This window comes from Etheostoma spectabile, chromosome 1 (genome assembly GCF_008692095.1).
Source record: "Etheostoma spectabile isolate EspeVRDwgs_2016 chromosome 1, UIUC_Espe_1.0, whole genome shotgun sequence".
Lineage (NCBI taxonomy): Eukaryota > Metazoa > Chordata > Actinopteri > Perciformes > Percidae > Etheostoma > Etheostoma spectabile.
Window position 1 is genome coordinate 5,960,561 of NC_045733.1, and position 22,788 is coordinate 5,983,348.

At 38.7% G+C, this 22,788-nt stretch overlaps 2 protein-coding genes across 3 annotated transcripts in view; one reads left to right on the forward strand and one right to left on the reverse strand.

Moving 5' to 3' along the window:
- Positions 1-2,108: 2,108 nt before the first annotated feature.
- lipca (lipase, hepatic a) lies at positions 2,109-12,956 on the forward strand. 2 transcript variants are annotated; one of them, XM_032505477.1, is made up of 9 exons: positions 2,109-2,421; positions 5,327-5,511; positions 5,826-6,005; positions 6,186-6,303; positions 6,435-6,668; positions 8,166-8,408; positions 8,776-8,890; positions 9,334-9,552; positions 11,215-12,956. In XM_032505477.1, exons 1-9 carry the CDS (start codon positions 2,340-2,342, stop codon positions 11,327-11,329), a joined length of 1,491 nt encoding a protein of 496 aa, XP_032361368.1. In that variant the 5' UTR covers positions 2,109-2,339; the 3' UTR covers positions 11,330-12,956. The 2 variants fall into 2 exon arrangements, with proteins under 2 accessions (XP_032361368.1, XP_032361459.1); XM_032505568.1 differs by having other exon boundaries at positions 5,333-5,511.
- Positions 12,957-13,484: 528 nt separating this feature from the next.
- The window catches only part of adam10a (ADAM metallopeptidase domain 10a), a 33,820-nt gene continuing 24,516 nt past the window's right edge, over positions 13,485-22,788 (reverse strand). Inside the window, 10 exon segments of the mRNA XM_032519873.1 lie at positions 13,485-15,580; positions 15,852-15,978; positions 16,108-16,172; positions 16,175-16,327; positions 16,480-16,591; positions 16,705-16,891; positions 17,026-17,176; positions 17,282-17,465; positions 17,593-17,790; positions 20,253-20,412. Of these exon segments, the coding sequence (XP_032375764.1) occupies positions 15,477-15,580; positions 15,852-15,978; positions 16,108-16,172; positions 16,175-16,327; positions 16,480-16,591; positions 16,705-16,891; positions 17,026-17,176; positions 17,282-17,465; positions 17,593-17,790; positions 20,253-20,412 (1,441 nt within the window). The 3' untranslated portion in view covers positions 13,485-15,476.

Consider the following 22,788-nt stretch of genomic DNA (forward strand, 5'->3'; position numbering starts at 1 on the left):
ACACAGAACTTGGAAAAGAAAGGTTCATCATATATGCTTTTCCAAACTGTTCCTTTACAGATATGACTTTAACTCGTTTGCTGCTGGACTAAAATGAGGCTTCAAAGAACAGTTAACAGTTTGAAATGTTATTCTGTTCTTGTTTGGTGTAGCAAACAGAAGCGGACACTCACTGAAGCTTGAGCAAAAACTGTGTGTGTGTGTGTGTGTGTGTGTGTGTGTGTGTGTGTGTGTGTGTGTGTGTGAGTGTGTGTGTGTGTGTGTGAATACTAATCTGATGTGTTATTTACTGGTACGTTTTGTAAATACATCTAAAATTAAAAATGTAGCAATTAAAAACCCTTTTGGATTCAAAAATAAATGTTGGTGTAAATGCATTTAAAGCCGCTGAAAGTACAAAAAGTACCTTTTAATAGAAACTGATATAAGAACTCATAAGCATGCTGTCAAATGGAACAGCCTGAGTTAATAATGATGCCACATGCAGTCAGTGATTGTATTTAAATATTAAGTCTCAGAAACTTTTGATTGGGACAAGCTGATTTAAACAGCATGAGTTATAAATCTAATAATCTGAGATTAGTGTCAATGGGACATTTCAGGCTGTCTTCCCCTAAAAACAACCCCATCAGTCGTGTACTGCAGCAATCACGACCAGTTTACGTTTAGACGACGCCCTCTAGCGGTCATTGTTATGACGGGAACAAAGACCAAGAGACCTGGGTTTGTGTTCCGTCAGTAGAAAGTAAAAGTAAACTGTGAGTTTTTTTTAACTTTACGGAACAAAGTAGTAGGAAGTAAAGTAACGTAACAAATGTATGCCAAAGATTCTCTATCACTAGTTCTAAACTACTTTTTACAGTCTATGGTTCTAAACCATTTCTGTGTAGGCTACTGATTTTAACCATAGACTGTAACCCCAAACCACAATCTTTTTCTTAATGTAACTGAGCAGTTTTTGTGCCTAAAGTAACCAAACTGCAATAGTATTACAACTTAACGTGTTCAAAACGACCGTTACTTTCAGATATGATGATGGAAAACGCTCCTGTGGGCCGTATTTCCTGTCATTGTTAGGGGGATTAATATATGAAATGCTTCTATGGGTGTATTATTTTTTTATAAGTTTAAATTGTTGGAGCCCAGCCCTGAGGTAACTTAGTATCAGTGTATTTATTTGGAAAGACCAAATATTGAAGTTTTTTTTCTCAAAATTGTTTAAAAAAAGGTTTAAGTAAAGAGTTGAAAAAGAAAGAGTGTTTAGCCTAAGTTCCAGACTTGCATCAGTATGTCAGGGTCTTCATGGACATTGTGTGACCATCAAGCTTGTGCGTATTGTGTTTACTCACATAATTTACCTGGCTGGGACAAACTTATACCTGAAAACAGTCCAATGGAAATGTGATAGTAAGGCTACATGTAACATTTAACTCCCTGGTTTAAAAACACCACAGACATTACAATAAGGAATGAGAATTGAGCTCCATTTGATCAACACTCCTCTGAAAAAAACATGTAAATATCTAATCTAGATAATAATTTATTTTATTTATCATTAAACATAAAACAATATAACCTAAAGACAATCTGTTGTTAGACTGAGTACACTGGGTAGGCATACATGAAGTCCTACTACTCACCTGTTCAAACATGCACTGCAGCATGGCTCAATGGTGTTTCAAGCTCCCAACTCGACTTCCAGGCAGAGCTGTGACCGTTGACTTCAAGGCACCTAACCCTTACCATTGTCTAATCCTAGTGCTAATCAGGCAGCGCTGCCTGGAAGGCGATGTTAGGGGCTTAAAACACCAAACACCCCAGCAATGGAGGAAAATTCCACATCTAATTTTGGACATCTTAGGTCACTCATGTTTTTTCCAGCGACAACATTTTGCCTTAAAACTGGTAGTTCTCTAAAAACTACATAAATAAGGACGTATTTGGTGGGACATGAAGAGGGTCTGAATGAAGGATCTCTGGGATTATTCCTCTCAGTCACTATCAGTGCACAAGATCTTCTTTCCTGTTCAAACCTTTGCTCTTTCACAATGTGTTCGATCTACAATGCCCGGCCCCCAGCCAGTCAGGATAGGACCAAATCTCCCCTTAACCATGAATCATTCACATGCCAGCTGTCCCCTCTCTTTCTGTACAGTACAGCATACCATGTGTTTACAACTCTGACAGAATTGAGGCTTCTTTAAAATACCTTCCTTCTACACCTGCAGACTAAAGGATCTTACCACCAGAATGTACACAACTTGTATTTCCCCCACTAAAGATTTGAAGCATCAACTGTAACAGAAGTGTTGATTCAAAGGAATTACTTGCGTGACACCATGTCTTTTCCCAAAATCCTGTGCTGTTTGCTGCTAACGTATCACCTCAGTGAGGGGAAGAAAATCAAAGAAAACAGAGCAGGTGAGTGAAACGGGTTTAAATTATCCCAAAAAAGTGTGATAAAAGACATTGGTTGCATAGGTTCAACTGCCTTTATTAGACAACCTAAATATGTGTATTGTATTTGTACCATTGTAGAGCTCCCAATCACTCATGTCGTACTGTCAGTTCACATATTCGAAGCAACAAATTATTTATTCAATATCAAGCTCCTGGTGACAGTTTTCAAACAGGGGGCACCAAACACCAGTTGAATAATAGTTTATTTTACTTTTAAAACTGGATTTCTTTTCTCCCATATTTTCTCAGAAGTTTTTTTAATTCACAATTTACAGTGACAGTACATATACTGTAAAAAATATTGTATATTCCTTATCTGAAACAATATGATGCTGAGTGAAGTATTTACAATAAAACATCAATGTTTAACAGCCCAATCATTACCTGAAACGGAATATCCAAGTTGTATAATTAATTATTTTACACGTATGTTACCAAAATGTATTGTTGGAAATGTTGGGATATTCTCTCCTCTAGAATTTAAATTAAACATCCTTTGGGCAAAGTAGCTTTGCAACATGTGTTTGTAAAGATGAAGCCTCCAGTTGGAACCTCAGAGCGGCACAGCCTTGCAGGTCTCCTGTTCTACTTAACAACATAGAGCTGTGTTTCCAGATTTCTTCACATCTTGTTCTTGTTAGATTGCAAAACACTTGTTTTGTTTTATTTATACTAATTTGTTTGCTAATACTTTTTGGGGTCAGGCAAAACTACATTGACAATTCTGTAGTCTAATTTTTTTTAATCTTTTAAACAACTGAAATGGAAATGGTGTTCTACGGCACTTGTTGTATTTTGTATTGAAAATATTTTGAATTGTGACACCATTAATATTTTGAATTGACGGGTGAATGAACTGTTACACCACTATACATTATTGTGGCTGAAAATTTTGAGAATACAACATAGACGTTTTATTCCTAAGGGATACAATAACCACACAGTTCTGGGCATTAGCTGTCTTATTTAAAGCTTTTCATATATTGGCATTTTTTGTTAAATCTGCTTAAACTGTTAGTTGCTGCGTTTGTTCAAAATAATTGTAAAATTATCCCTGTGTAAATTTCATAACCCAAAGTTTCCCCTCAATCATTTGATATGGTGAAATAATCAGAGGTGTCAAAAGCATTTACACTACTCAGGTAAAAGTATAGATACTAGAGTTTAAAAAGACTTTTTTAGAAGTTCAAGTATCAACTCAAGCTTTTTACTCAAGTAAAAGTGTAAAGTACTGGTTTTAAAACTACTTAAAGTGTAAAATAAAAATAATTTAAGGGGGAAAAAATGCCATTAAGGTCAAAAGTTTAGGCCGCACCACAGTGCCCTATAGTGCATCATCACACCTCCCCAAAAACACATTTTTCTAAAGGCCGTAATGACTATAATGTTCTATTAACTGTTAATGACGAAAAATTTGGGATGCACCTGTTTCAGCCGCATTTATGCCCATTGAAAATTAACACATTTTAGTACAATGCAGATACATTAAAGAACCACATATGTGTACTACGAAGCATTAACATGTTTCATGAAGTGGAAAATATGATGACTAGTTGTCTATAAGTATTGTAATAATGGAAAAAGTCAAACTTCAGAGGCATCTTATCAATAGCCTTTATTGGAATGTAAATGTACATCCAAGCTTAGCTGCAGGAAGTTTTGAGTGGATTCCCTCTATCCAGATGGTGCAATTTATCTGGATGTTAGTTTTTTTTTGTGTTTTTTTGAACAATGAAAAGCTTGAATGAAAACAAGCCAAACTGAAATAGCAGTAACAGGCTATTTTTCAGAATTTATGAAGTCGAAAGTACAGATAATTGTGTAAAAATGTAAGGAGTAGAGGTAAAAAATCTGCAGTAAAATAATTACTCCAGTAAAGTATAGATACCCAAAATTTCTACTCACGTAAGGTAACAAAGTATTTGTACTTTGTTACCTGACACCTCTGGAATCAACACGGAATACAGTCAAGAGTAAATCTGTCTCCAGGCCACAGTGCATGCAAACACTGTTGTAGTTTTGTTTTTAAATCCTTCAACGTTATTGTAGAAACCATTTTAAACTAATTACAGTCTAAAATTGATAAAGTACACTTTTGTGCTCTGTTTCTAATGAGTCAGACTGTTTTTAATTGCTCTCCATGTTCTTATGGATAAACAGCCATAACAGGGAAGAGACACACCAAGGAAAATGTGGGATTTAATGTGCCAAGGGGTGGATGATGAATGATGGATGGATAATTACTTTTCACTGTGGAAATGTTTTCATCATATCAGCAACCAGATCTCATCGGATGTAAACTGTATCACTGAGCATTTAGGCGCCTGGGTTTCGGGAATTATTAACATTTAAATGTTAGAATAATAAATATGCTGGACATGAATGAATGACGAACCATAAAGGAAATGTCATGATAGATTTTTTTGGAGAAGGATCTATAAAGTCTGAGAGTGACTGTGGCCCTGTGGTTTTAAACATGTTAAGGGAGTGGGAGTTTATATAAGAAATTACGAGAAGAGTCTGGCAGAGATTCACTTGATGTGACTTCTTGTGAAGTGTTATCTGTGTGCATCTGCCAAAGATGAATGCAGGGCCTGGAAACACAGCAAAGTGCTTTTGAAAGGGCGTTAGCCCGCCTGCAGTCCAAATGGGCCCCAACAGGAATTGTCTTCCAGTTGACTCTCGGATAATTTTATCAATACATGAATTAAAACATTTCTTCTGCTCTCTAGTGTACAGATAAAGTAAATTGTAAAGCGTTATTTGTAATCATTCACCTCAAAGTAAACACATCCAGTACCTCAGCATGTTCTGATATGCAGAGTAAAGAACAAACAGATAACTCTTCTGCTGTTTGATTTCTGAGGTGCAGTGGACACAGAGCAGAGGGTAGTCTGGAGGATGAAAGAGCCGTATGTCAGCAGTTCGGTCTTCAGGATGTTTTTAGAAGGTGAGGACAACTGCATACTGAACCCTCTGCAGCTGCACACTCTCACCTCCTGTGGCTTCAACAGCAGTAATCCCCTCATCATCATCACTCACGGGTGGTCGGTAAGGTCAACATTTCTTCCACTTCACTGACTTGAACCACTGCATACAAAACATGGAACTTGGGCGAGTATGGAGGAATTGCTGCTGGCAATTGATGTAAATGTGGCATATAAATCCCTGTGATACATCAAAATCACAAAAGATAAAGTAAGCACACAGAGACTCTCTGAAACGCCTGCAAAGACTCATTTAAAACTGAGGTCAATTAAGTTTCACATCAATGTTTTAACTTTCTTTCACATCACTGGGTGCAGTTAGTTAAACTGGATAAGGTTTACAATTTGGTGTTATACTGTGTCTTGTTTATTTTTAAGGTGGATGGAATGATGGAGGGCTGGGTGTTCAGGTTAGCCACAACTCTAAAGACAAATCTAATAGACATCAACGTGGTGATTACCGACTGGTTGTCCCTGGCTCAACAGCACTATGCCACAGCTGCACAGAGCACCCGCACTGTTGGAAAAGACATAGCTCACCTGCTGCAGTCACTTCAGGTCAGGAGAAACTTCTCTACTGAATTTTTCAATAATAGGTCAATATCATGTATGTAATAGAGTATAATGTGAAATTGGTGTGTTTCTATACGGAAGATGCAGCCTAAAACATCATGCATGTACTAGAATTATGTTGTCAAAGATCTTCTTAAATAATGTACCTGTCATAATCACCAACAGATACACTACCAGTACCCAGTTAGAGAGGTTCATTTAATTGGCTACAGCCTTGGCGCTCACATCTCTGGATTTGCTGGAAGCTATCTGGAAGGTTCAGAGAAAATTGGAAGAATTACTGGTGAGTTTTTCCACTGGGTTAGGGTAATTATATATATATATATATGTATATATATATATATATATATATATATATATAAATTAAACATTATGTAACAAGCCAGTTCTTGATTGCGTAACGTGTTTGTCCAGGTCTCGATCCAGCGGGGCCACTGTTTGAAGGCATGTCTCCCACAGACAGACTGTCCCCTGATGATGCTGAATTTGTAGATGCCATCCACACCTTCACCCAGAAACATTTGGGCCTCAGTGTGGGCATCAAGCAAGCTGTGGCACATTATGACTTTTACCCCAACGGAGGAGACTTCCAACCAGGATGTCACCTGCATAATATTTACGAGCACATAAGCCAGTATGGACTCCTTGGTACGATAAAGAACACACTACAACACCTTAGAAAATGAAAATATACGTATGTACTCCAGACCTCTTGGGATCAAAAAAATATAAAGCTCTGCAAGTGCAAGCCACTAGAGGCTGTTATGTTTATTACACCCTAAAACACTAAAGTGATGAACTGATTGAACTACCTGCTCTTTTCATTGCATTACTGAGGTTAAAGGGAAGGCCCTAAAACTTGTGAAAACAAAAAAGGTTTATCTTCTGGGAACAATGCATATGCTCAGAAATGTTCATGGCGTTATATTTATTTATTTATATAAAGATTTGGCCTCATGGTGATGATATAAAAAGGTCAAGGTGTCTGTTGAAAGGTTTTGCAATATCTTTAGTAGAACGCTGACTGTTTAAGTTTAAGGATGGTGACAGGAGAAAGCTTACTTAAAAGTACAAATTTTAGCCCGATGGTGGCGCAAGAACAGGTACCAGAAACATCAGTATTCAACCTCTGGAAACTTTGAACAATTCCTGGCAATCTAGCAAGTTGATGTCCTGATTTAGTAATTTATATTATAACACACTGTTACAGTTTTGGCTTTAAAAAAAAAGTCATGCAGAACAGGAGTGGAATATTTGGAGATTTAGATGCCTTGAAAAAGGCATTTAGGTTCCGCTGATTTCGACTTGCCATCTTAAAAAGAACATTGTGATAAGACTAAACCTAAATATTGTAACATTTGTACATCTTTTCTGAAAGAAATCCCAACCAAAGACGATTACTGTTACTTTTCAGGGAACAATTTTGTGTTTTTAGGGTCTGGGTGTCAGATTTAAGAGGGCTCTTGTTTTGGGCAATTCAGCTTTCTGTGTGCCATTTACAAGCCTGCATCTGTGAAGAAAATGCAGAACTCAAATTAGAGCAATGTGTTCTGCTGCTTGGTCTTGCCACCAAAAAACACTGGTTCAGAAGGAATCTCTTGGGCATCAATTCTTTTTTGCTTGTTGACAATCTCATTCTGTGTTCAGGCAGATGAAACGTATTCCCTCCAGTCTAACACAAATGGCTCTGGGATTTATGATGCTCCTCAATCCAAAACACATCCACATAATATGAGTGAAAGCCACATTAAAGCATCTGTCATCCTCAGGAGTTAATTAGCAACATGTGCCTTCCTCCGCTCTATCCATCCCTCTGAGCTGAGCTGCCTCCAGGCTACAAGAGTCTACTCAGAGATAAAGCCTTCAGAGCAGACCAGCATCAGACAAAATGAGATGCTTTTAGGAGATGTGTCAGAAGGACAATCTGACAGATGTCAGGCTTTCGTGATAATGAAGTCAATCCACAGATAATGGTCAGACACTATGATTAAGGTACTCCACAGCCTCTCAATCCACGAAAGATTTTTTTTCTGTGTGGAGATTATGTGTTGAAAAGCGTATTAAGGTTGTTTAAAAAACAAAACAAAAAACATAATCAATCTCTCACTTTTAAATGTCCACATTACATTTTACTCCCTCCCATAGGTTTCGAGCAGACAGTAAAATGTGCACATGAGAGGTCCGTCCATCTATTCATTGACTCTGTGCAGAATAAAGACAAGCAGAGCATGGCCTACAGGTGCAGTGACACAAGGGCTTTTGACAAAGGTGTTTGTCTGGACTGTCGGAAGAATCGTTGCAACACACTGGGCTACAATATCAAGAAGGTTCGCAGTGGCACCAGCAAGAGACTCTACCTGAAAACACGCTCTTGGATGCCTTACAAACGTATGTAGTTGCCCTTTTAATTTTAACCAAAGATAGAAGATACGTTTATATATCTCATAGGTTTATTGCCAACAGTGCTATGTGTCGTTCATGGAAATTCAAGGATTCCACAATACTGTAGCTTATAGATATAGTCTAGACTGATCATCTGAGATGGACACACAAGGTGGTTACATATTTTTGAATTTGTTTTAAGCAAAATAACCATATCATCATATTTAACATTTAATTAACTTAAGTGATGTTCTATATTTTTCTTACAACAAATCCCGTGAAAATACCAAAACTACCAACAGATTAAACAAAGTCTATGTTGGCTTTTCTCTCTTCATCTCTTCTTCTTTTGTTTCTGGTTCCTTCCCTGCAGTCTATCATTACCAGTTCAGGATCCAGTTTGTCAACCAGATGGAGGGGATCGAGCCTCTTCTAACCATCTCCCTCACTGGAACAAAGGAGGAGAGCGGAGAGCTACCCATCACCGTGTGAGTACTGTACCACTGTACCACCTCAGGCTTACTTTACATCACAGCTTCGCTTGGTGTCCTCAGTCTGTGACACATGCAATATGCAGCTGTGCTCTCAGCTCTATAAAGTAAGAAAGCCAGTTAAGGAGAGCAGCTGACACACATGGAAACAACTGGAGCTTCTGCATGAAAGGAAACTATAAATGGGGATGATGGAGTGAATAATTTACTCAAGACACTATTCCCTAACTGTGTTCTTCTCTGTATCCTTCTTGTTCTGTGTATCAAAGAGCCTATGGGCAAACCAGTAAAAGAAGAAAACATCTCAAGTACTGTCCTGGTTTAGTTGCAGACCATTGCATTGTTTAGTAATAAAAAAATGTGACAGCCTGTGGCAAGATGTTCTCTGCTGTAATAATCTTGCTCTTTCTTGTTTTTGTGTCCTTTTTAAACTCTAACAGCACTGAAAGGATTTCAGGTAATAAGACCTACACCTTCCTGATCACCCTGGACAGAGACTTAGGGGATCTGATGTTGCTCAAATTGCGCTGGGAGGGATCTGCTCTGTGGAAGAAAGTGTGGAACCAGATGCAAAACATCATTCCCTGGGGTGGCCCGGAGAGAAAACCACTGCTGACTGTGGGCAAGATCAACGTCAAAGCAGGCGAGACGCAGGAGAGGTACAGCTCTAGCATTTTAAAGTAGCAATGCGTTAAATGTAAACTTCTAGAAGTTCATTACATTGTGCACTACATTGAAAAAAATGTACAGGTTCAGTATCAAGTATCAACAAAAAGTATAAAACTATCAAAAGCCAAAGTACCTTTAATGCAGAATGGCCCTTTCAGATTTGCACTGTATATAATATATTCCATACTGTTGCATTAAGATGTAAACTGCAGCATTTAAATGTCGTAGCTGGTAAAAATGGTGGTAATTTTCATGAATTTATATACTTTTATACACATTGCATAGCTCTTTTGCAACATGCAATGCATTATTTCCAAAAAGTCTGCTTGTGAGGTTGTTTCTACTTTCTTTTTACATAATCCATCACTTAGTAATGTATTAATAAATACAACAAACATCAAAAACAAAAAACATCTTTTCATCTTTTATAGTAGGTAATTGCTTTGAAGAGATGGTTGTGCATCATTTTTTAGAAAACAATCATACTTTTATAGTAACTAGCTGTCGAATAAATGTAGTGAAGAGAAAAAAGGACTATATTACCACTATGAGATGTAGTGGAGCAGATGTATAAAGCTCCTTAAAATGGAAATAGTCAAGTGAAGTATATCAAAACTGTACTTAAGAAAAGTAAAAAAGTAAATGCACTGTAGTATTAGAGGATTATTACTACCTGAGTATTACTATTAAATGCAGTGGTAGAAGTATTTTGATCTTAGAAATACTACATTGTAAAACCTAGCATCAAAATATACTTTCAGTACTGATAGTAAAAGTATAGTTATGCACAATGGCCCATTTCAAATCATATATTTTATATTATTGGCATACTTAAATGTTGCAGCTGGTAAAGGTGAGTCTTATTTTAATTACTTTATGTGCTGCTGGGTAGCTTAATAATACACCATAAAGTATTGACTATTTGATTATATTTTGTATTAATAATTAAATTTTGAAAAGTCAAGTTATTAAATAAATGTACTGGAGTAAGAAGTACAATTTTGCCTCCAAAATGTAAAGTAGAAGTATAAAGTAGCATAAAATGAAACTATTCAAGTACCTCAAAATTGAACTTAAGTACATGTAGTTAGTTACATTGCCCCACTGATGAAATGTATATATTTAAAGTAGCTTTCATATCATGTTTTATGATGTTATATCAAATTATACATCTTACTAATTCAATAAAATGCACATAAACACATTGGATAAATAACTACTCACTTGCAGGTACAACAACATGTTGCAGTGTCCCACTCCTGACAGCAGAAAAACCTTCTACATTTACACCATCACAGATATTTGACGCCACCTAGTGGATTGTTTTGCACACAAAGAACCCGACTCATTTATCATGATGGACTCACCGCCCTCTGCTACACTTCACTGTTCACACACTTAATGTCAAACAGCAAATGTTAATTTGTAAATTAACTAGTAAGATTAATGTAGTGGAGTAAAACGTACAATATTTCTGTCTAAAATTAAGTGGAGAAGTAGAAAGTGGTATGAAAAGAAGAGATTCAAGTAAAGTAGCATACAAATACTTCAAATTTGTACTTAAGTAGGCTACAACACTTGAGTAAATGTGCTTAGTTACATTCCACCACTGCTAACAGCACCATGTCAACTACATTGTTTCTGTTTTGTAGGACTTTTTTTTGTGCCACAACAAATGATGGGCGGCAAGTTGAAGTGTCGCAAGATAAAGTGTTTGTGCGCTGTAAAGAAGACACACCAAAACAGCACAGAAGACAGCACAACTAATAAAGTTGTGTGGGTTCCTTAATCTGTTCAACAGACTGAAGATCTCTGATGGTTGGCCTTCAAGTTCACAACTGGATCCAAGTGTGTAAAATCCTCAAAGTGAAGGTGCACAGATTGAGGCAATAAATTAAAAAATACATGTATATAAAAAAGGTGGCTGAGTTGGGCCTGGCTACCATTAATTAATTGTTGGAAGGAGATCATTTGAAATCTTTTGCACAGCTGCAGCAATGTTTAAGTTTGCCTTCAAAAGACCTGTTTTGATACTTTCGAATAAGGCATTATGTAATGACTCAGCAAATGGGAAGCAATCAATGGACCTCCAACAGACGTGGAATGGTACTTCATTTACATTACAGAAAATAATTTTGTGGAAAGAAAGCATTCATCCAAAATGTATAAAACCTTACAAAGTAGATATGTCCCAAGATACAATGTTGACTTACCTTTAAATCTACTGTATTATATGCAGGGATGTATATCGTCTCTACGGGGATAATTTTTATATCTTAAGGTATTGTTAACTGCAGGGAAACTGATAACTATTTCTTGGTTGCAAAATAAACCCCCTACGGAAGAAAAATGGAGTAAGACACCGAGACAGGTGTACATAGTGAAAGAAATGACTACACAACTGCAAATTGAAAAAGGATGTTTTTGTGCAGAGATGGACACCGGCTATTCTGTGTCTAGATGATCAGAAGAAATGATCTACCCCCTTTTTTGTGGTACTTTTGTGGTGAAATAATGTTTTTCCCCCTTTAAGAACTTGTAATTTAAATGTTAAATGAGCATTGTTGTCAAGGAAAGTTCAAAATTGTCAATGTATTAGTTTGATACTAATTCAACTAAACTTTTTGAAATTGTCTGAAAGATGTGGCAGTTAACAAACAGAGAACAGTCAGATGTTTAATGACCATTTGGTGACGTTAATTCCAAAAGATGTAAATGTATTTTTTTTGTAAATGTCATGTAAAATGATCATTCTCATCATTTAAAAACCTACATTATTCATGCCAATAACATATTAATACACTTGTTAATCAAACTAGGACCAGAGCAATAAATATACATCTTTACTTTTGTTTTGTGGTTGGTAGATTTTACATCTGTAAAATCAAAAGCGGGTTTAATCACAGAGAGCTGTGAATAAACACAAGCTCAGGTCAGACCCTCTTGTCCTGTCAAGCTGCTCCAAAATCTGACATCTGAATGTTTGACTTTGATGGTGTAATGAAAAAAAGCACTCAAACCTGTTGAACAATCATAATACTACTTTTTATGTACAAACAGTGAAAACAAACATTTGATCAACTCTGATTTATTAATGCATTTCAAGTAGTTCAAAAGAAATTATATTTTGCACAAACCTTTGCAAATTGAGTCAAATTTTCAAGCAGAAAGGGAAATGGAACAAAGTAAATAAAAACAAAAGACCATCGGAGACACTGTATAAAACACAAAAGACATTAAAATCAGACAAGTACTGAATCTTTACCATTTTGGATTCTCCGTTTACACCACTTACACTTGAGTGCACATTTTCTCAACAACATTGCAACACGTGTGAAAGAAACATTTGCCATTAAGTATTATCCCCCTCACAACCAGTATTGGCCACATCCTATCATATCTACAAAAATAGTTAAGGATGATTCAACACAGACAGACAGAAAGACAGACAGACAGAGACAGACAGAGACAGAATGTGCCCAAGATAATGAAAAATACACTTTAAGCTTCGACCCAAGAAAAAGCACTACCAGTAGCACCAGAAAGACAAACAAAAATCAGTAAAAGTCGCAACAGAGGATTGCATTTTTGTCTGTTCAGAAACTTTGCTGAAACATATACACATGAGTAACTATTTTGTCATGAAAACACAAGAGAATATTCCATGTACCCATTTAAGAGAAAACATTGAAGGCATTTCTCTGTGAAGAGGCTAACTTGTTTGCTGTTAAGCTATGTGGTACTCTGCATAGAATCTATTTGATCAATGACGCAACAACCTTACACCTTGCACAGAAAACAATGCTGAGGTGTGCTCCATACAACTCTTTTGGAAGGGTAAGAAAAAGATAAGTCCGTCTTTGCTCCACCATGTTGTTCCCTCCTAAAATAATTGTAAGAAACTGTATGTATTTATATTTTCATATTCAGCCAGTAACTCAACTTAAGAATCTTCTGCACTCTCATCCATCTGTCAGTGACGTTTACCTAATTTCAATGTGGTTGGAAAACTCACATTAAGCCAAATTAGAGCCAGGCAAAATAGGAATATTTTATAAAGTACAGTACACAGTAATTATAATCTCACTAAAAACTCTTAAACAAATTGTGGTTTATAATATGAAAGATTGTGTTTGTAATATTTGACTTTGACCTTATGGCTAACATACTCATTTAAGATGATAATTAAACATTGCCAAGTCCTGAACCACATCCTTTCCAATACATTATAATTTCAGCAGTCCAAACTGATCACAGTGCTTGGAAAACCTGCCAGCTCATGAATGGTTTCAGCCATGGTAAAGATCACTGACACACACTGGTACACCAATCTCAGTCACACTGCTCTGAGTAGGCACATTTTAAATGCAATCACACAAACCAGGAGGTTGTAACAAGGGAACAAAGGTCCTTGAGAAAATCCTGTTAGGTAGGAAAAGAAAGGACAGAACAGTGGTGGATGACTGACACATAGCGATTGTTCGCTCTGGTAAATGTCTGTTAACAGCAGCAACAAAGCAACGCTAGAATGAGAAGCTCTAGTTTTCCTCAAATGATTCAACTCTACAACATACAATGTACAAATAATCTGAACTGCCAGTAAAATCGATATCACATTTAAACCAGAAAGGTTCCTCATCTAGCTACAGTGGCAGAGAAGATCAACTGCTTTTGAGTGGTTTTAACAGATTATGTCATTTCTTAAACAACTGCCAGTGTGTGAAATTCAAAAAATGGACAGAACACAACTGAAAATGTGGGCAGAACAATCATAACATTTCTTTTGGGTAATAACTTCTCATATAGGCAGGCTTCTTCAACCCAGTTACGTTTCGCTTCCACTATCCTTACTCTAAATGTAAAGACGCACTCTGTGGCACAAAGTGGTTGTTTTAAATGTTAAAGTGTCAAAAATCAGGAAAAAACATCTATGACAGAAGAAAAGTGGGATACAATCAGGTTGATAAAAAGCTATTCTCTCACCATATATTTCAGCCGCAGACTATATCTCTATATGTAAACACAGCTGCGAAACCAAATAACAATATATAAACATATCCAGATGATCAATCTCCCCACACAGCCCCTCCATCTGATAAGAGATGACACTATAATCTTATTGAGCTCATTTATATACATTATTTTCAGGTTTCAGCCAGGAGGGATTTTACCCTAAATAAGCATGCAGCCAACTTTTCCACTCAATAAACTTGTTTGCCATTGTTTTATTAATCCTGAGAAAGTGAATTAAAAAGTAAATAATCATCATAAAGAAAATCTATTTAATTAAAAAAAAAAAAAAAACTACTGCAACATCTGTAATTAAACACTAAAAGAACATGGTTTAGAAATAAGCTTTTGATGGTGCTTTGATTTAAAACAATCTAATAACATTGGCAAAAAAAGTTTTCTTACAACTCAACGTCTCAATGCATGGTTTTGATTTGCAGGAAATTCGTATTTGTGACTTGCAGTCCTGCCATCGTGCTGATGATGGCGGGACTTTTAGCACTTCAGAGAGGAAGAACAGGAAAAGAAAACGGTAGTACAGATGAAGGACAGAGGAGGGCGACTCTAACACAAAGCTGCTTCTTTCACCTCCATTCTTGTAATTAAAAAAAAGCATTCGAAGATTAAGACCACATCAGATCAGTGAATTTGTCCTCCTGTCTTTCCTTGGAAAATGTATTTATTTCCTATAAAAGCTGTGTGAACCTCTGCTTATCTGGCTCTCAGAGCAGAGGTGCTGGGTGAGTTTGGTAGGCCCAAAAAAAACACTTTGGGCTTTGTCCATTGAAATCGATCCAGTTGCAACTTCTTTAAATTTTGCAATAGGTGGTAAAGGTAACTCTTTGGAGTGAAGTGCTCCCATTGTAGGCACTAGGAAGACCAAGGCAAAGAGCAGACCAGCGTCTCAGCGTCTCACCTGTCCCATTTGATAGTTCTCTCTTTGCTGACGGGGGAGGCGCTGGCCCTGTGCCTGCTGGTTTGCTTGCTGCTGCCTCCTTTTCAGTGTACCTACAGGACATTAACATCACGGTGAGGCTCAAAAAAAGGACAATGAATGCTAGAAACTAATGCTGCACCTTTTCTACACCATCAGAAAGGTGTCCACAGCAGAAGGTGAAGCAAACATAGCAATGACACGGGAAATCTTCAAACAGAATAGTCACATTTCAAGACCTCTAATACAACAACAACAAAGTCTATCAAGATGTAACATCTCTTTTTTAAATCTGCACTAAATTATCCTTAAGTTGGTGCATGTGACACATTTGATGTACTGTACCTGGCAGTGGCTTTGGTGGGGGCAGTTTGGGGTTGCTGCTGGGGGTGTGGACGCTGCAAATCTTGATGAAGCCAGCCATTAGCATAATAAGAGCGATGCCCATCAACAGCACTGCCCACCAGTGAGCCTGGGTAACAGAGGATATATTAAAGGGTGTCTAAATACAGGCAAGAAACATCACAGAAATAGTTTCTACATGTATGTGTGTCATTGTGTTAATGGATCTTTCCTGCATTTTCTGTACTAAGACACTCACCACTATCCACTCTGCAATATTCTCATAGAGTTCTGCATTAAAGATGGCTTTCTTAAGCCTTGCCAAGGCCCGTCGGCGTCCACCAGACGGCACCTCATGAAGACATCACAGTAGCCCTTAAAGTCATTGCAGGGTGATCCAGGCTGCAGTGTTGTGGTCTTCCTGTTAAAAAATTGGGCCCATCTCTCTGAGCCTGTGCTGCTGCAGGTGTTGGGCTTCACTGAGGGCAGAAGGAAAGGGAGTGACACTTGAAATACTGACAATAACTCCTAACTAAGAAAAAAAAAGTTAAACTAATAGTCATTGATGTCATCACATCAGTCTAGCTTAACATTACTACTGAGATTGTGTGTTTTGCAGCCAGACACTCACTTTTTTCCATGCAGCACACGTGGCACAGCTCAGCTGCCTCATCCTTGCCCTCTTGGCTGGCACAGGTGCATACCTCCATACCGTACTTCTCACAAATGGAACCAGAGCATAGCTGGTCCAAACAAGTAAAAAAGAAAACTTTTCAATACCTTTTATATAAACATAAGCTCACAAACCACGCATACTAGACATGAAACAGCAAGAGGGCAACTAATACTAACATACCCCATTAAGGCAGACTTGTGTCTCAGAATGGCAAGAGGTGTGGTTTGGCTTTGGTTCTGAGGCAGGACACAGAGCAGTAGCTCCATTGCACTTGCCCTCTTGGGCGCATTCGGACTCCAGTCTGCAGGGACTCTCACTCGTGCTCTTGAAAGTACACTCTGGTGTGCAACATGGGCCTTGGCTGGGACTGTGGAATAAGAATTACAAATATGTTATGACAGGTCAAACAAATACTATGCTATTAACAGCAATATGTGTGCTAAATAATTATTATATATACAAATTACTGGACTGAAGAAAGGCATGCTAGCCACATCTGACCTGCAGATTTTTCCAGGTTTGAGCTTGCACTTTAGGCCCTCCCCTTCATTGGCATTATAGCAGCAAATGTCTTTACACTGATCACTGTAGCCACAGTCACACTCTTCTCCAGCTTCCACTAGTCCATTACCACAGATAGGCTGGCCAGACTCTGTGTACACACACACAAACGGCATGAGGACATAATCTCACAGACAGACAGACAGACAGACAGACAGACAGACAGACAGAGATATGTTCAGAAAAGAGAATTTACCAACAAAACATTCATCTCTCTTCTTATTCAGAACAGCGCTTATATTGCGGATGCTGCAGATTGAGAACTTGTTATTGTTGAGCTTGTCGCCTGATGTGGCTCTGGCATACATGATGTAGTTTCCCTGCTCCTTTTTGTCCTGCAACTTAGACTCTCCAGGGGTGCATTCGATCCCAGAGTCATGCTGTAAAAAAGTAGGCAAGGAAATGGCAGAGAGACTTGAGAGACAGATTCATATAATAGATTGCAGAGCTTGACAAGAGAAAGAAGTGCACTGGCAAAAAAACATTGTTTTAAATCATAGTACTTACTGGAGAGCCAAAGTTGTGCCCAACCTCATGAGCAAAGGTAATGTGTGACACCTTGGGAGGGACGTGGGAAGCGTAGTTCTGCACAGTGATGATACCGGTGTTCAAAGACTTCCTTTTTCCATCAGAGTACAGTTTGCTCTTCTCACAGATGCCCCCAGAGCTTCCTGTGGCAGGCAAATAAAAAATATATATGAGCAGAATTGATTGATATACAATTTAAATACTAGACATTTCAGAGACTATTATTTGTATTTTAACAATGGGTTATTTTATTTTTGCAGACTGAAGTTAACAATCATCAAATAGGTTCAATTGCCTTCAATCTAAAGAATGTTTGTTCCTGTGGGGCACGGTGTTAAGAGTTGGGTGAAGTGGAACCAATAAAATATCATAGCATATGCCAAACACAGACCAACTGCATCAGCAGAAGAAAAATATGCAACAGAGAAAATAGATTTAAGATGCTCACTCCAATAACAAATTAACAACATCATCATTTCTTACTTATGTTGTCTTAATTTCTGAGTTCTTATTACTTACGCCAACATATTCCATGTAAAGATTCTGAAACAATTAGACACAATTTTATCACTGAGGATTAGGTTTATGAGCCCCACTTATGTTTTAACAAGTAAAACATAATCATTGATGTACAGGTTATACACCTACAAGTCAGTATGGTCATGTATAAACTACCAAAAGGTAAACAAAAAAGTGAAAACGTAACCCAAGTGATTTGAAAATGTATAACCTGACATGCCTGTTATAATTGCCCAAATGCATTGCCTCATTGAGTCTTGGTTCAACATGTACAAACAACTTACTGTACCTACTATATATATATGAATATATGAAAGGAAAGAAATTATTATTGTAAAGAATTATATTGTTGTTTTAAAGGGGTTGTACTTAAAATACTGAAAAACGGCTCCCACAGGCCATTCCCCAATAGGTGAAATACATGTTTTTTCACAGCCACATGTACCAACATACATAAGCAACCGGACCGGCTATCCAAACATAGAACAGAGAAGCTCAGACTACAACAGTCACAGAGGGAGTGTGACTTCACTCTCTGCTTGGGACGCCATTACTCCACTTTATCATTACATAGCATAATTTGTTTAAGGCTATGTTGATGTTCTAAATGTCGAGTACAGCGCTTTTAAAAACCACAAACCTAAGAATTTAAATGTGATGAGTTTCCTGCTTTTTCTGTAAACTGAATTATGAAAATGGCAAAACAAGATCAATTTGAAAAAACACTGGAAACCACTTAAAAAAATAAACATGCCTGCAGTGATTCTGTTTTTCCCATAATCCATAAACCCAGTCATAAGGAGGCAACTTCGGTTTTTAGCCGCACAGAAACAAAGCAACAAACAACGTATCCATTATGTGCAAGTGCAGTATGTAGTATGCTGCACATTATGCGTTTGTTCACTGCGTGTGTGGTTTTGTGTAGCACAGTATCCCTAATGGCTGCTCGTTCTGGCCTCTCTTTGTTCAAATAATCACCCCACAACTCACTGCAGCCCATTCTCCTCTCCATCTCTTTTCCTCAATCGATTCTTTCAGCTTACACCATTGCCAATTTGCCCGTATTGATTGTCTGCGTTTGTTGCTGTATTGCTCTTCATGCTGAGATGGTGGGGTCTGAATTTATTCAAAAGGAATAGCCCACCATTACTACTAATACATGTTCTGCCTGTGAGGAAAGAACCTGTTTAAATAAGATTTTTGTGGGAAGAACATATTATGAATCCTGACAGAGGAGGTTGCATTGCGTCTGGCATTCATTACCACATAGAAATATTATATCTATCTAATAATTAATATTATTTCTTAGTATCATTCACAATATGTAAAGTATCAGAATGGGTTCAGTTACACTCGCATACTAAACAGTTACTCCTATAACACAATTTCCTCCATGCCCCATTTCTACCTTGTTTCACATAAGGAGATAAAACACATTTAATGAGTGCATGACCCAAGTGATTGTCACTATGAGATAATGTGTGTTAAATTTCAGCCACTTCTATCCACTTTTGCTATTGCAGCAGCATATGGCCTGTCCAAGCTGTATTTTGTTCAGAGGTCTTTAAACTACGGTGGCCGACAGGGGCAAACGCCCTGCAACTTAAGAAAACACAGGCAAATAGACAAAATACAAGCAAATTAAGAAAAAACTTCATTAAATTTGACACATGCGCAACCTTCAGCAAACACGCTGCAAATACACACTACACAACCAAATACATAAACGCACTGCAAATATAGAAACAATGCAAGAAGAAAAGCCCACAAACCCCCCCCCCCCCAAAAAAAAGCAATGCAAAAAGAAAAGCAGATGGATCCAAAAACAAATGCAACAAAAACTCCCCTTTTACCCTGCACCCAAGTCTCAACATATTAGCAGGTTATTAATGACTAAAACTAAAATGTGTTTTAATCAGTGTGCCAATTCCATGCAGACTGACCAGAATGTTTCGAAGCCTGTTTGATAGGTAAATGTTATTGTTTTATTTAGGTTTATACCGTGTGATGTACCTTTGATAACGCAGAAGATTAGTGTTTTAATGATTTTTAAAGACCCACTTCACTCTAAAAATGTTTGGGTGGGTTGTGGGCTTGGGGGTTGTTGTGTACCCAACCTAAAGGGACCCCAACCCCCCAAAGCCAAACCCCCCAAAAAGCCGCAGAAAGACAAGGCTGGCATAGTCCGTTTTTCTGCTCAGAGTTAACCCCAAAAACTTCCCCACCCAATTTGGCAACAAATGGCTTGGGTTTTGTCTTTTCATCGTTGTATATTTTATCGAATCGGAATTGAACACAAAACCCTTACCGACAATTAACGATAAAGCGGATAGAAATAAAATTTTAAACCCAAAAATTTTCCCGGTACAGTCCACACACAATGTTCACCCCCTTTTTGTTCGCTTATCCTTTATGGGGTTTTTTCCGCCTCCACAGGTGACCCAAAAACCGTTCCCGAGCCACAAAAACCCTCGATGGGGTCCTGGGCTTCCCCCATTTGGATTAATCCTCCACCTACCCTGGTCTTCCTTGACCCTCCTCCCCCGGATTTCCTGAACACCTCCCTAGGGAGGGGCCCGGGGGTCCTTCCCAAATCCCAAACACCTCACGGCTCCTTTCGCACAAAGGGGCCCGGGGCTTTACTCCGGGCTCCTCAGGACTGTGCTTCTCACCCTATCTCAAAGGGAGACCCCCCTCTCCTAAGGAAACCCTTTTTTCCAAACCCAATTTTCTTTCGTTCATAAACCACCTTTCATGCCCAAAGGGTGGGGGTGGGAAACAAACTGCCCGGGTAATCAACTTGCCTCTGGCTCGCTCTCTTTTCGTCACAACGGAGGAAACCTGTCTGCTGGCTCGCGCATCCTGAAGGATCCTCCACCCAGCCCCAGACTGTTTTCCTCCGCCCTCCGGGGAGGCTTTCAGGTCCCCGGCCGGACCAGCGACAAAAACAGTTTTTTTTTCCCCAGAGCTGTCCTTTTTTGAAACCCAATCCCATTGATCCCACCCCCTCATATACTGACAGACTCCCTCCCCTCCTCACACCTGCCCCATTTTGTTACTCAATTTATAAAGTTCATCTGCCGCTGACTGTTCATAGTAACGCTGTTTACATCGCATCTTTTTCACTACTTCCTTTTTGGCCACTTTCTTTTATTTCACGTGGGCTTTTATTTATTCAGACCAATTGTTTTTCTTTAATCCCATACCCCTACTTTAACTGAAAGCAATTCTTTTCCCCGCACTTTATTCGGGTAGTTTTCCCGCCCAAAATTTACTTTTTTGTATTTATGCGGGTTTTCCAATCTGAAAATTTGCAAATTTTATAAATCCACCAAAACCAGCTTTAAATTTTCTCACAAACCTTTTCTAATTTTTGTATTTAGGGGCAAAACCCCTCTGTAAACCCCTGTTTTTTAAAGATCTTTCTATTTTTATTTTTACTACCCGTTTGCCTTTCGGACCTTTTATGCCGCACTTACTGTATTGCCCTTTTTGGTTAGACCCAAACTGTTTCCCTTGACCGTACGTGTAAGCAAAAATTGAAACTATCTAATCTAAAAATTGAAGAACCCCCCACCCCTGCTCCGTTTTCCCCACCAATCTCCCACTCCCCTTTGTCCCTTTTTCCTCGTAAAAAGACCCAAGGTATTTAAAAAACCCCTTTTAAATTTGGGGGTGGGCCTCATTCTCTCCCTGAAAAAAGGCCTCCCCCTTTTCCGGTGAAAAACCAGGGCCCCTAAATTTTTAAAGAGGGCTGACCTAATCCCAGCCGCTTCACCCGGGGTTTTGGCGAACCGATCCAGTGAGTGCTAAAGGTCCCAAGCCAATGGTGCCACAGGACCCCATCATCCAAAAAAAGCATTGATGAGATCCCCGGGCCCATCAAACGCAACCCCTCCCCACCCCGAAAAACGCCTAAATAACGGTCTATAAATATAAAACCCGGGATTGGTGAAAAAGGGCCGCATCCCTGGCAAAGGCCAACCCTCACCGCAAACAAGCCCGCTTCCCCTCCCGAGAACCTGGACACTTTTCTTTTTTTGGGTCTACGAGATTGGAGCTCTGACAAGGGAACCCCTTACCCCCCTAATCCCCCGCAGTATCTCCCCCGGGGGCCCCAGTCATAATGCCTTCTCCCAAACCACAAAAAATAGGTTTTCCCGGATCCCTACAAAATCCTTTCAAGGAATCTGATCTGTTGTTTTTCCCGGGCGGAAACCCGCCTTGTTCCTCTTCCAAACCCCAACTTTGAAATTTGGGCCCACCCTTCCCTTTCCCCACCCTTTTGGGGTAGATTTTTTCCAGGGGGGCTGATAAAGTGTAAAACCCCTGTAATTGCCAACAAACCCCCTGTCCCCCTTTTTTTAAGAGGGTTAAACCCCCCCCCCGGGCCCGCCCCTTCCTTTGGGACCTCCGACCTCCCCCGCAATGTTTTAAGAAGCGTGTCACCAAACGCCACCCCCGACTTTCAGATTTCGGCCCGGGTCTCATCAATCCCTGGGCTTTTTCCATTTGGAGTTGTTTTAAAATACCCGAACTTCCCACCAGGGGGAAATTTACAACCCAAATTCCCCCTCTCCTCCGTTCGCCTTTACCTAGAGGGCGTGTTAGCTGGTTTAAAGTTTTCCCCAAAGTTCCTCCTTCCACCACCCCTTA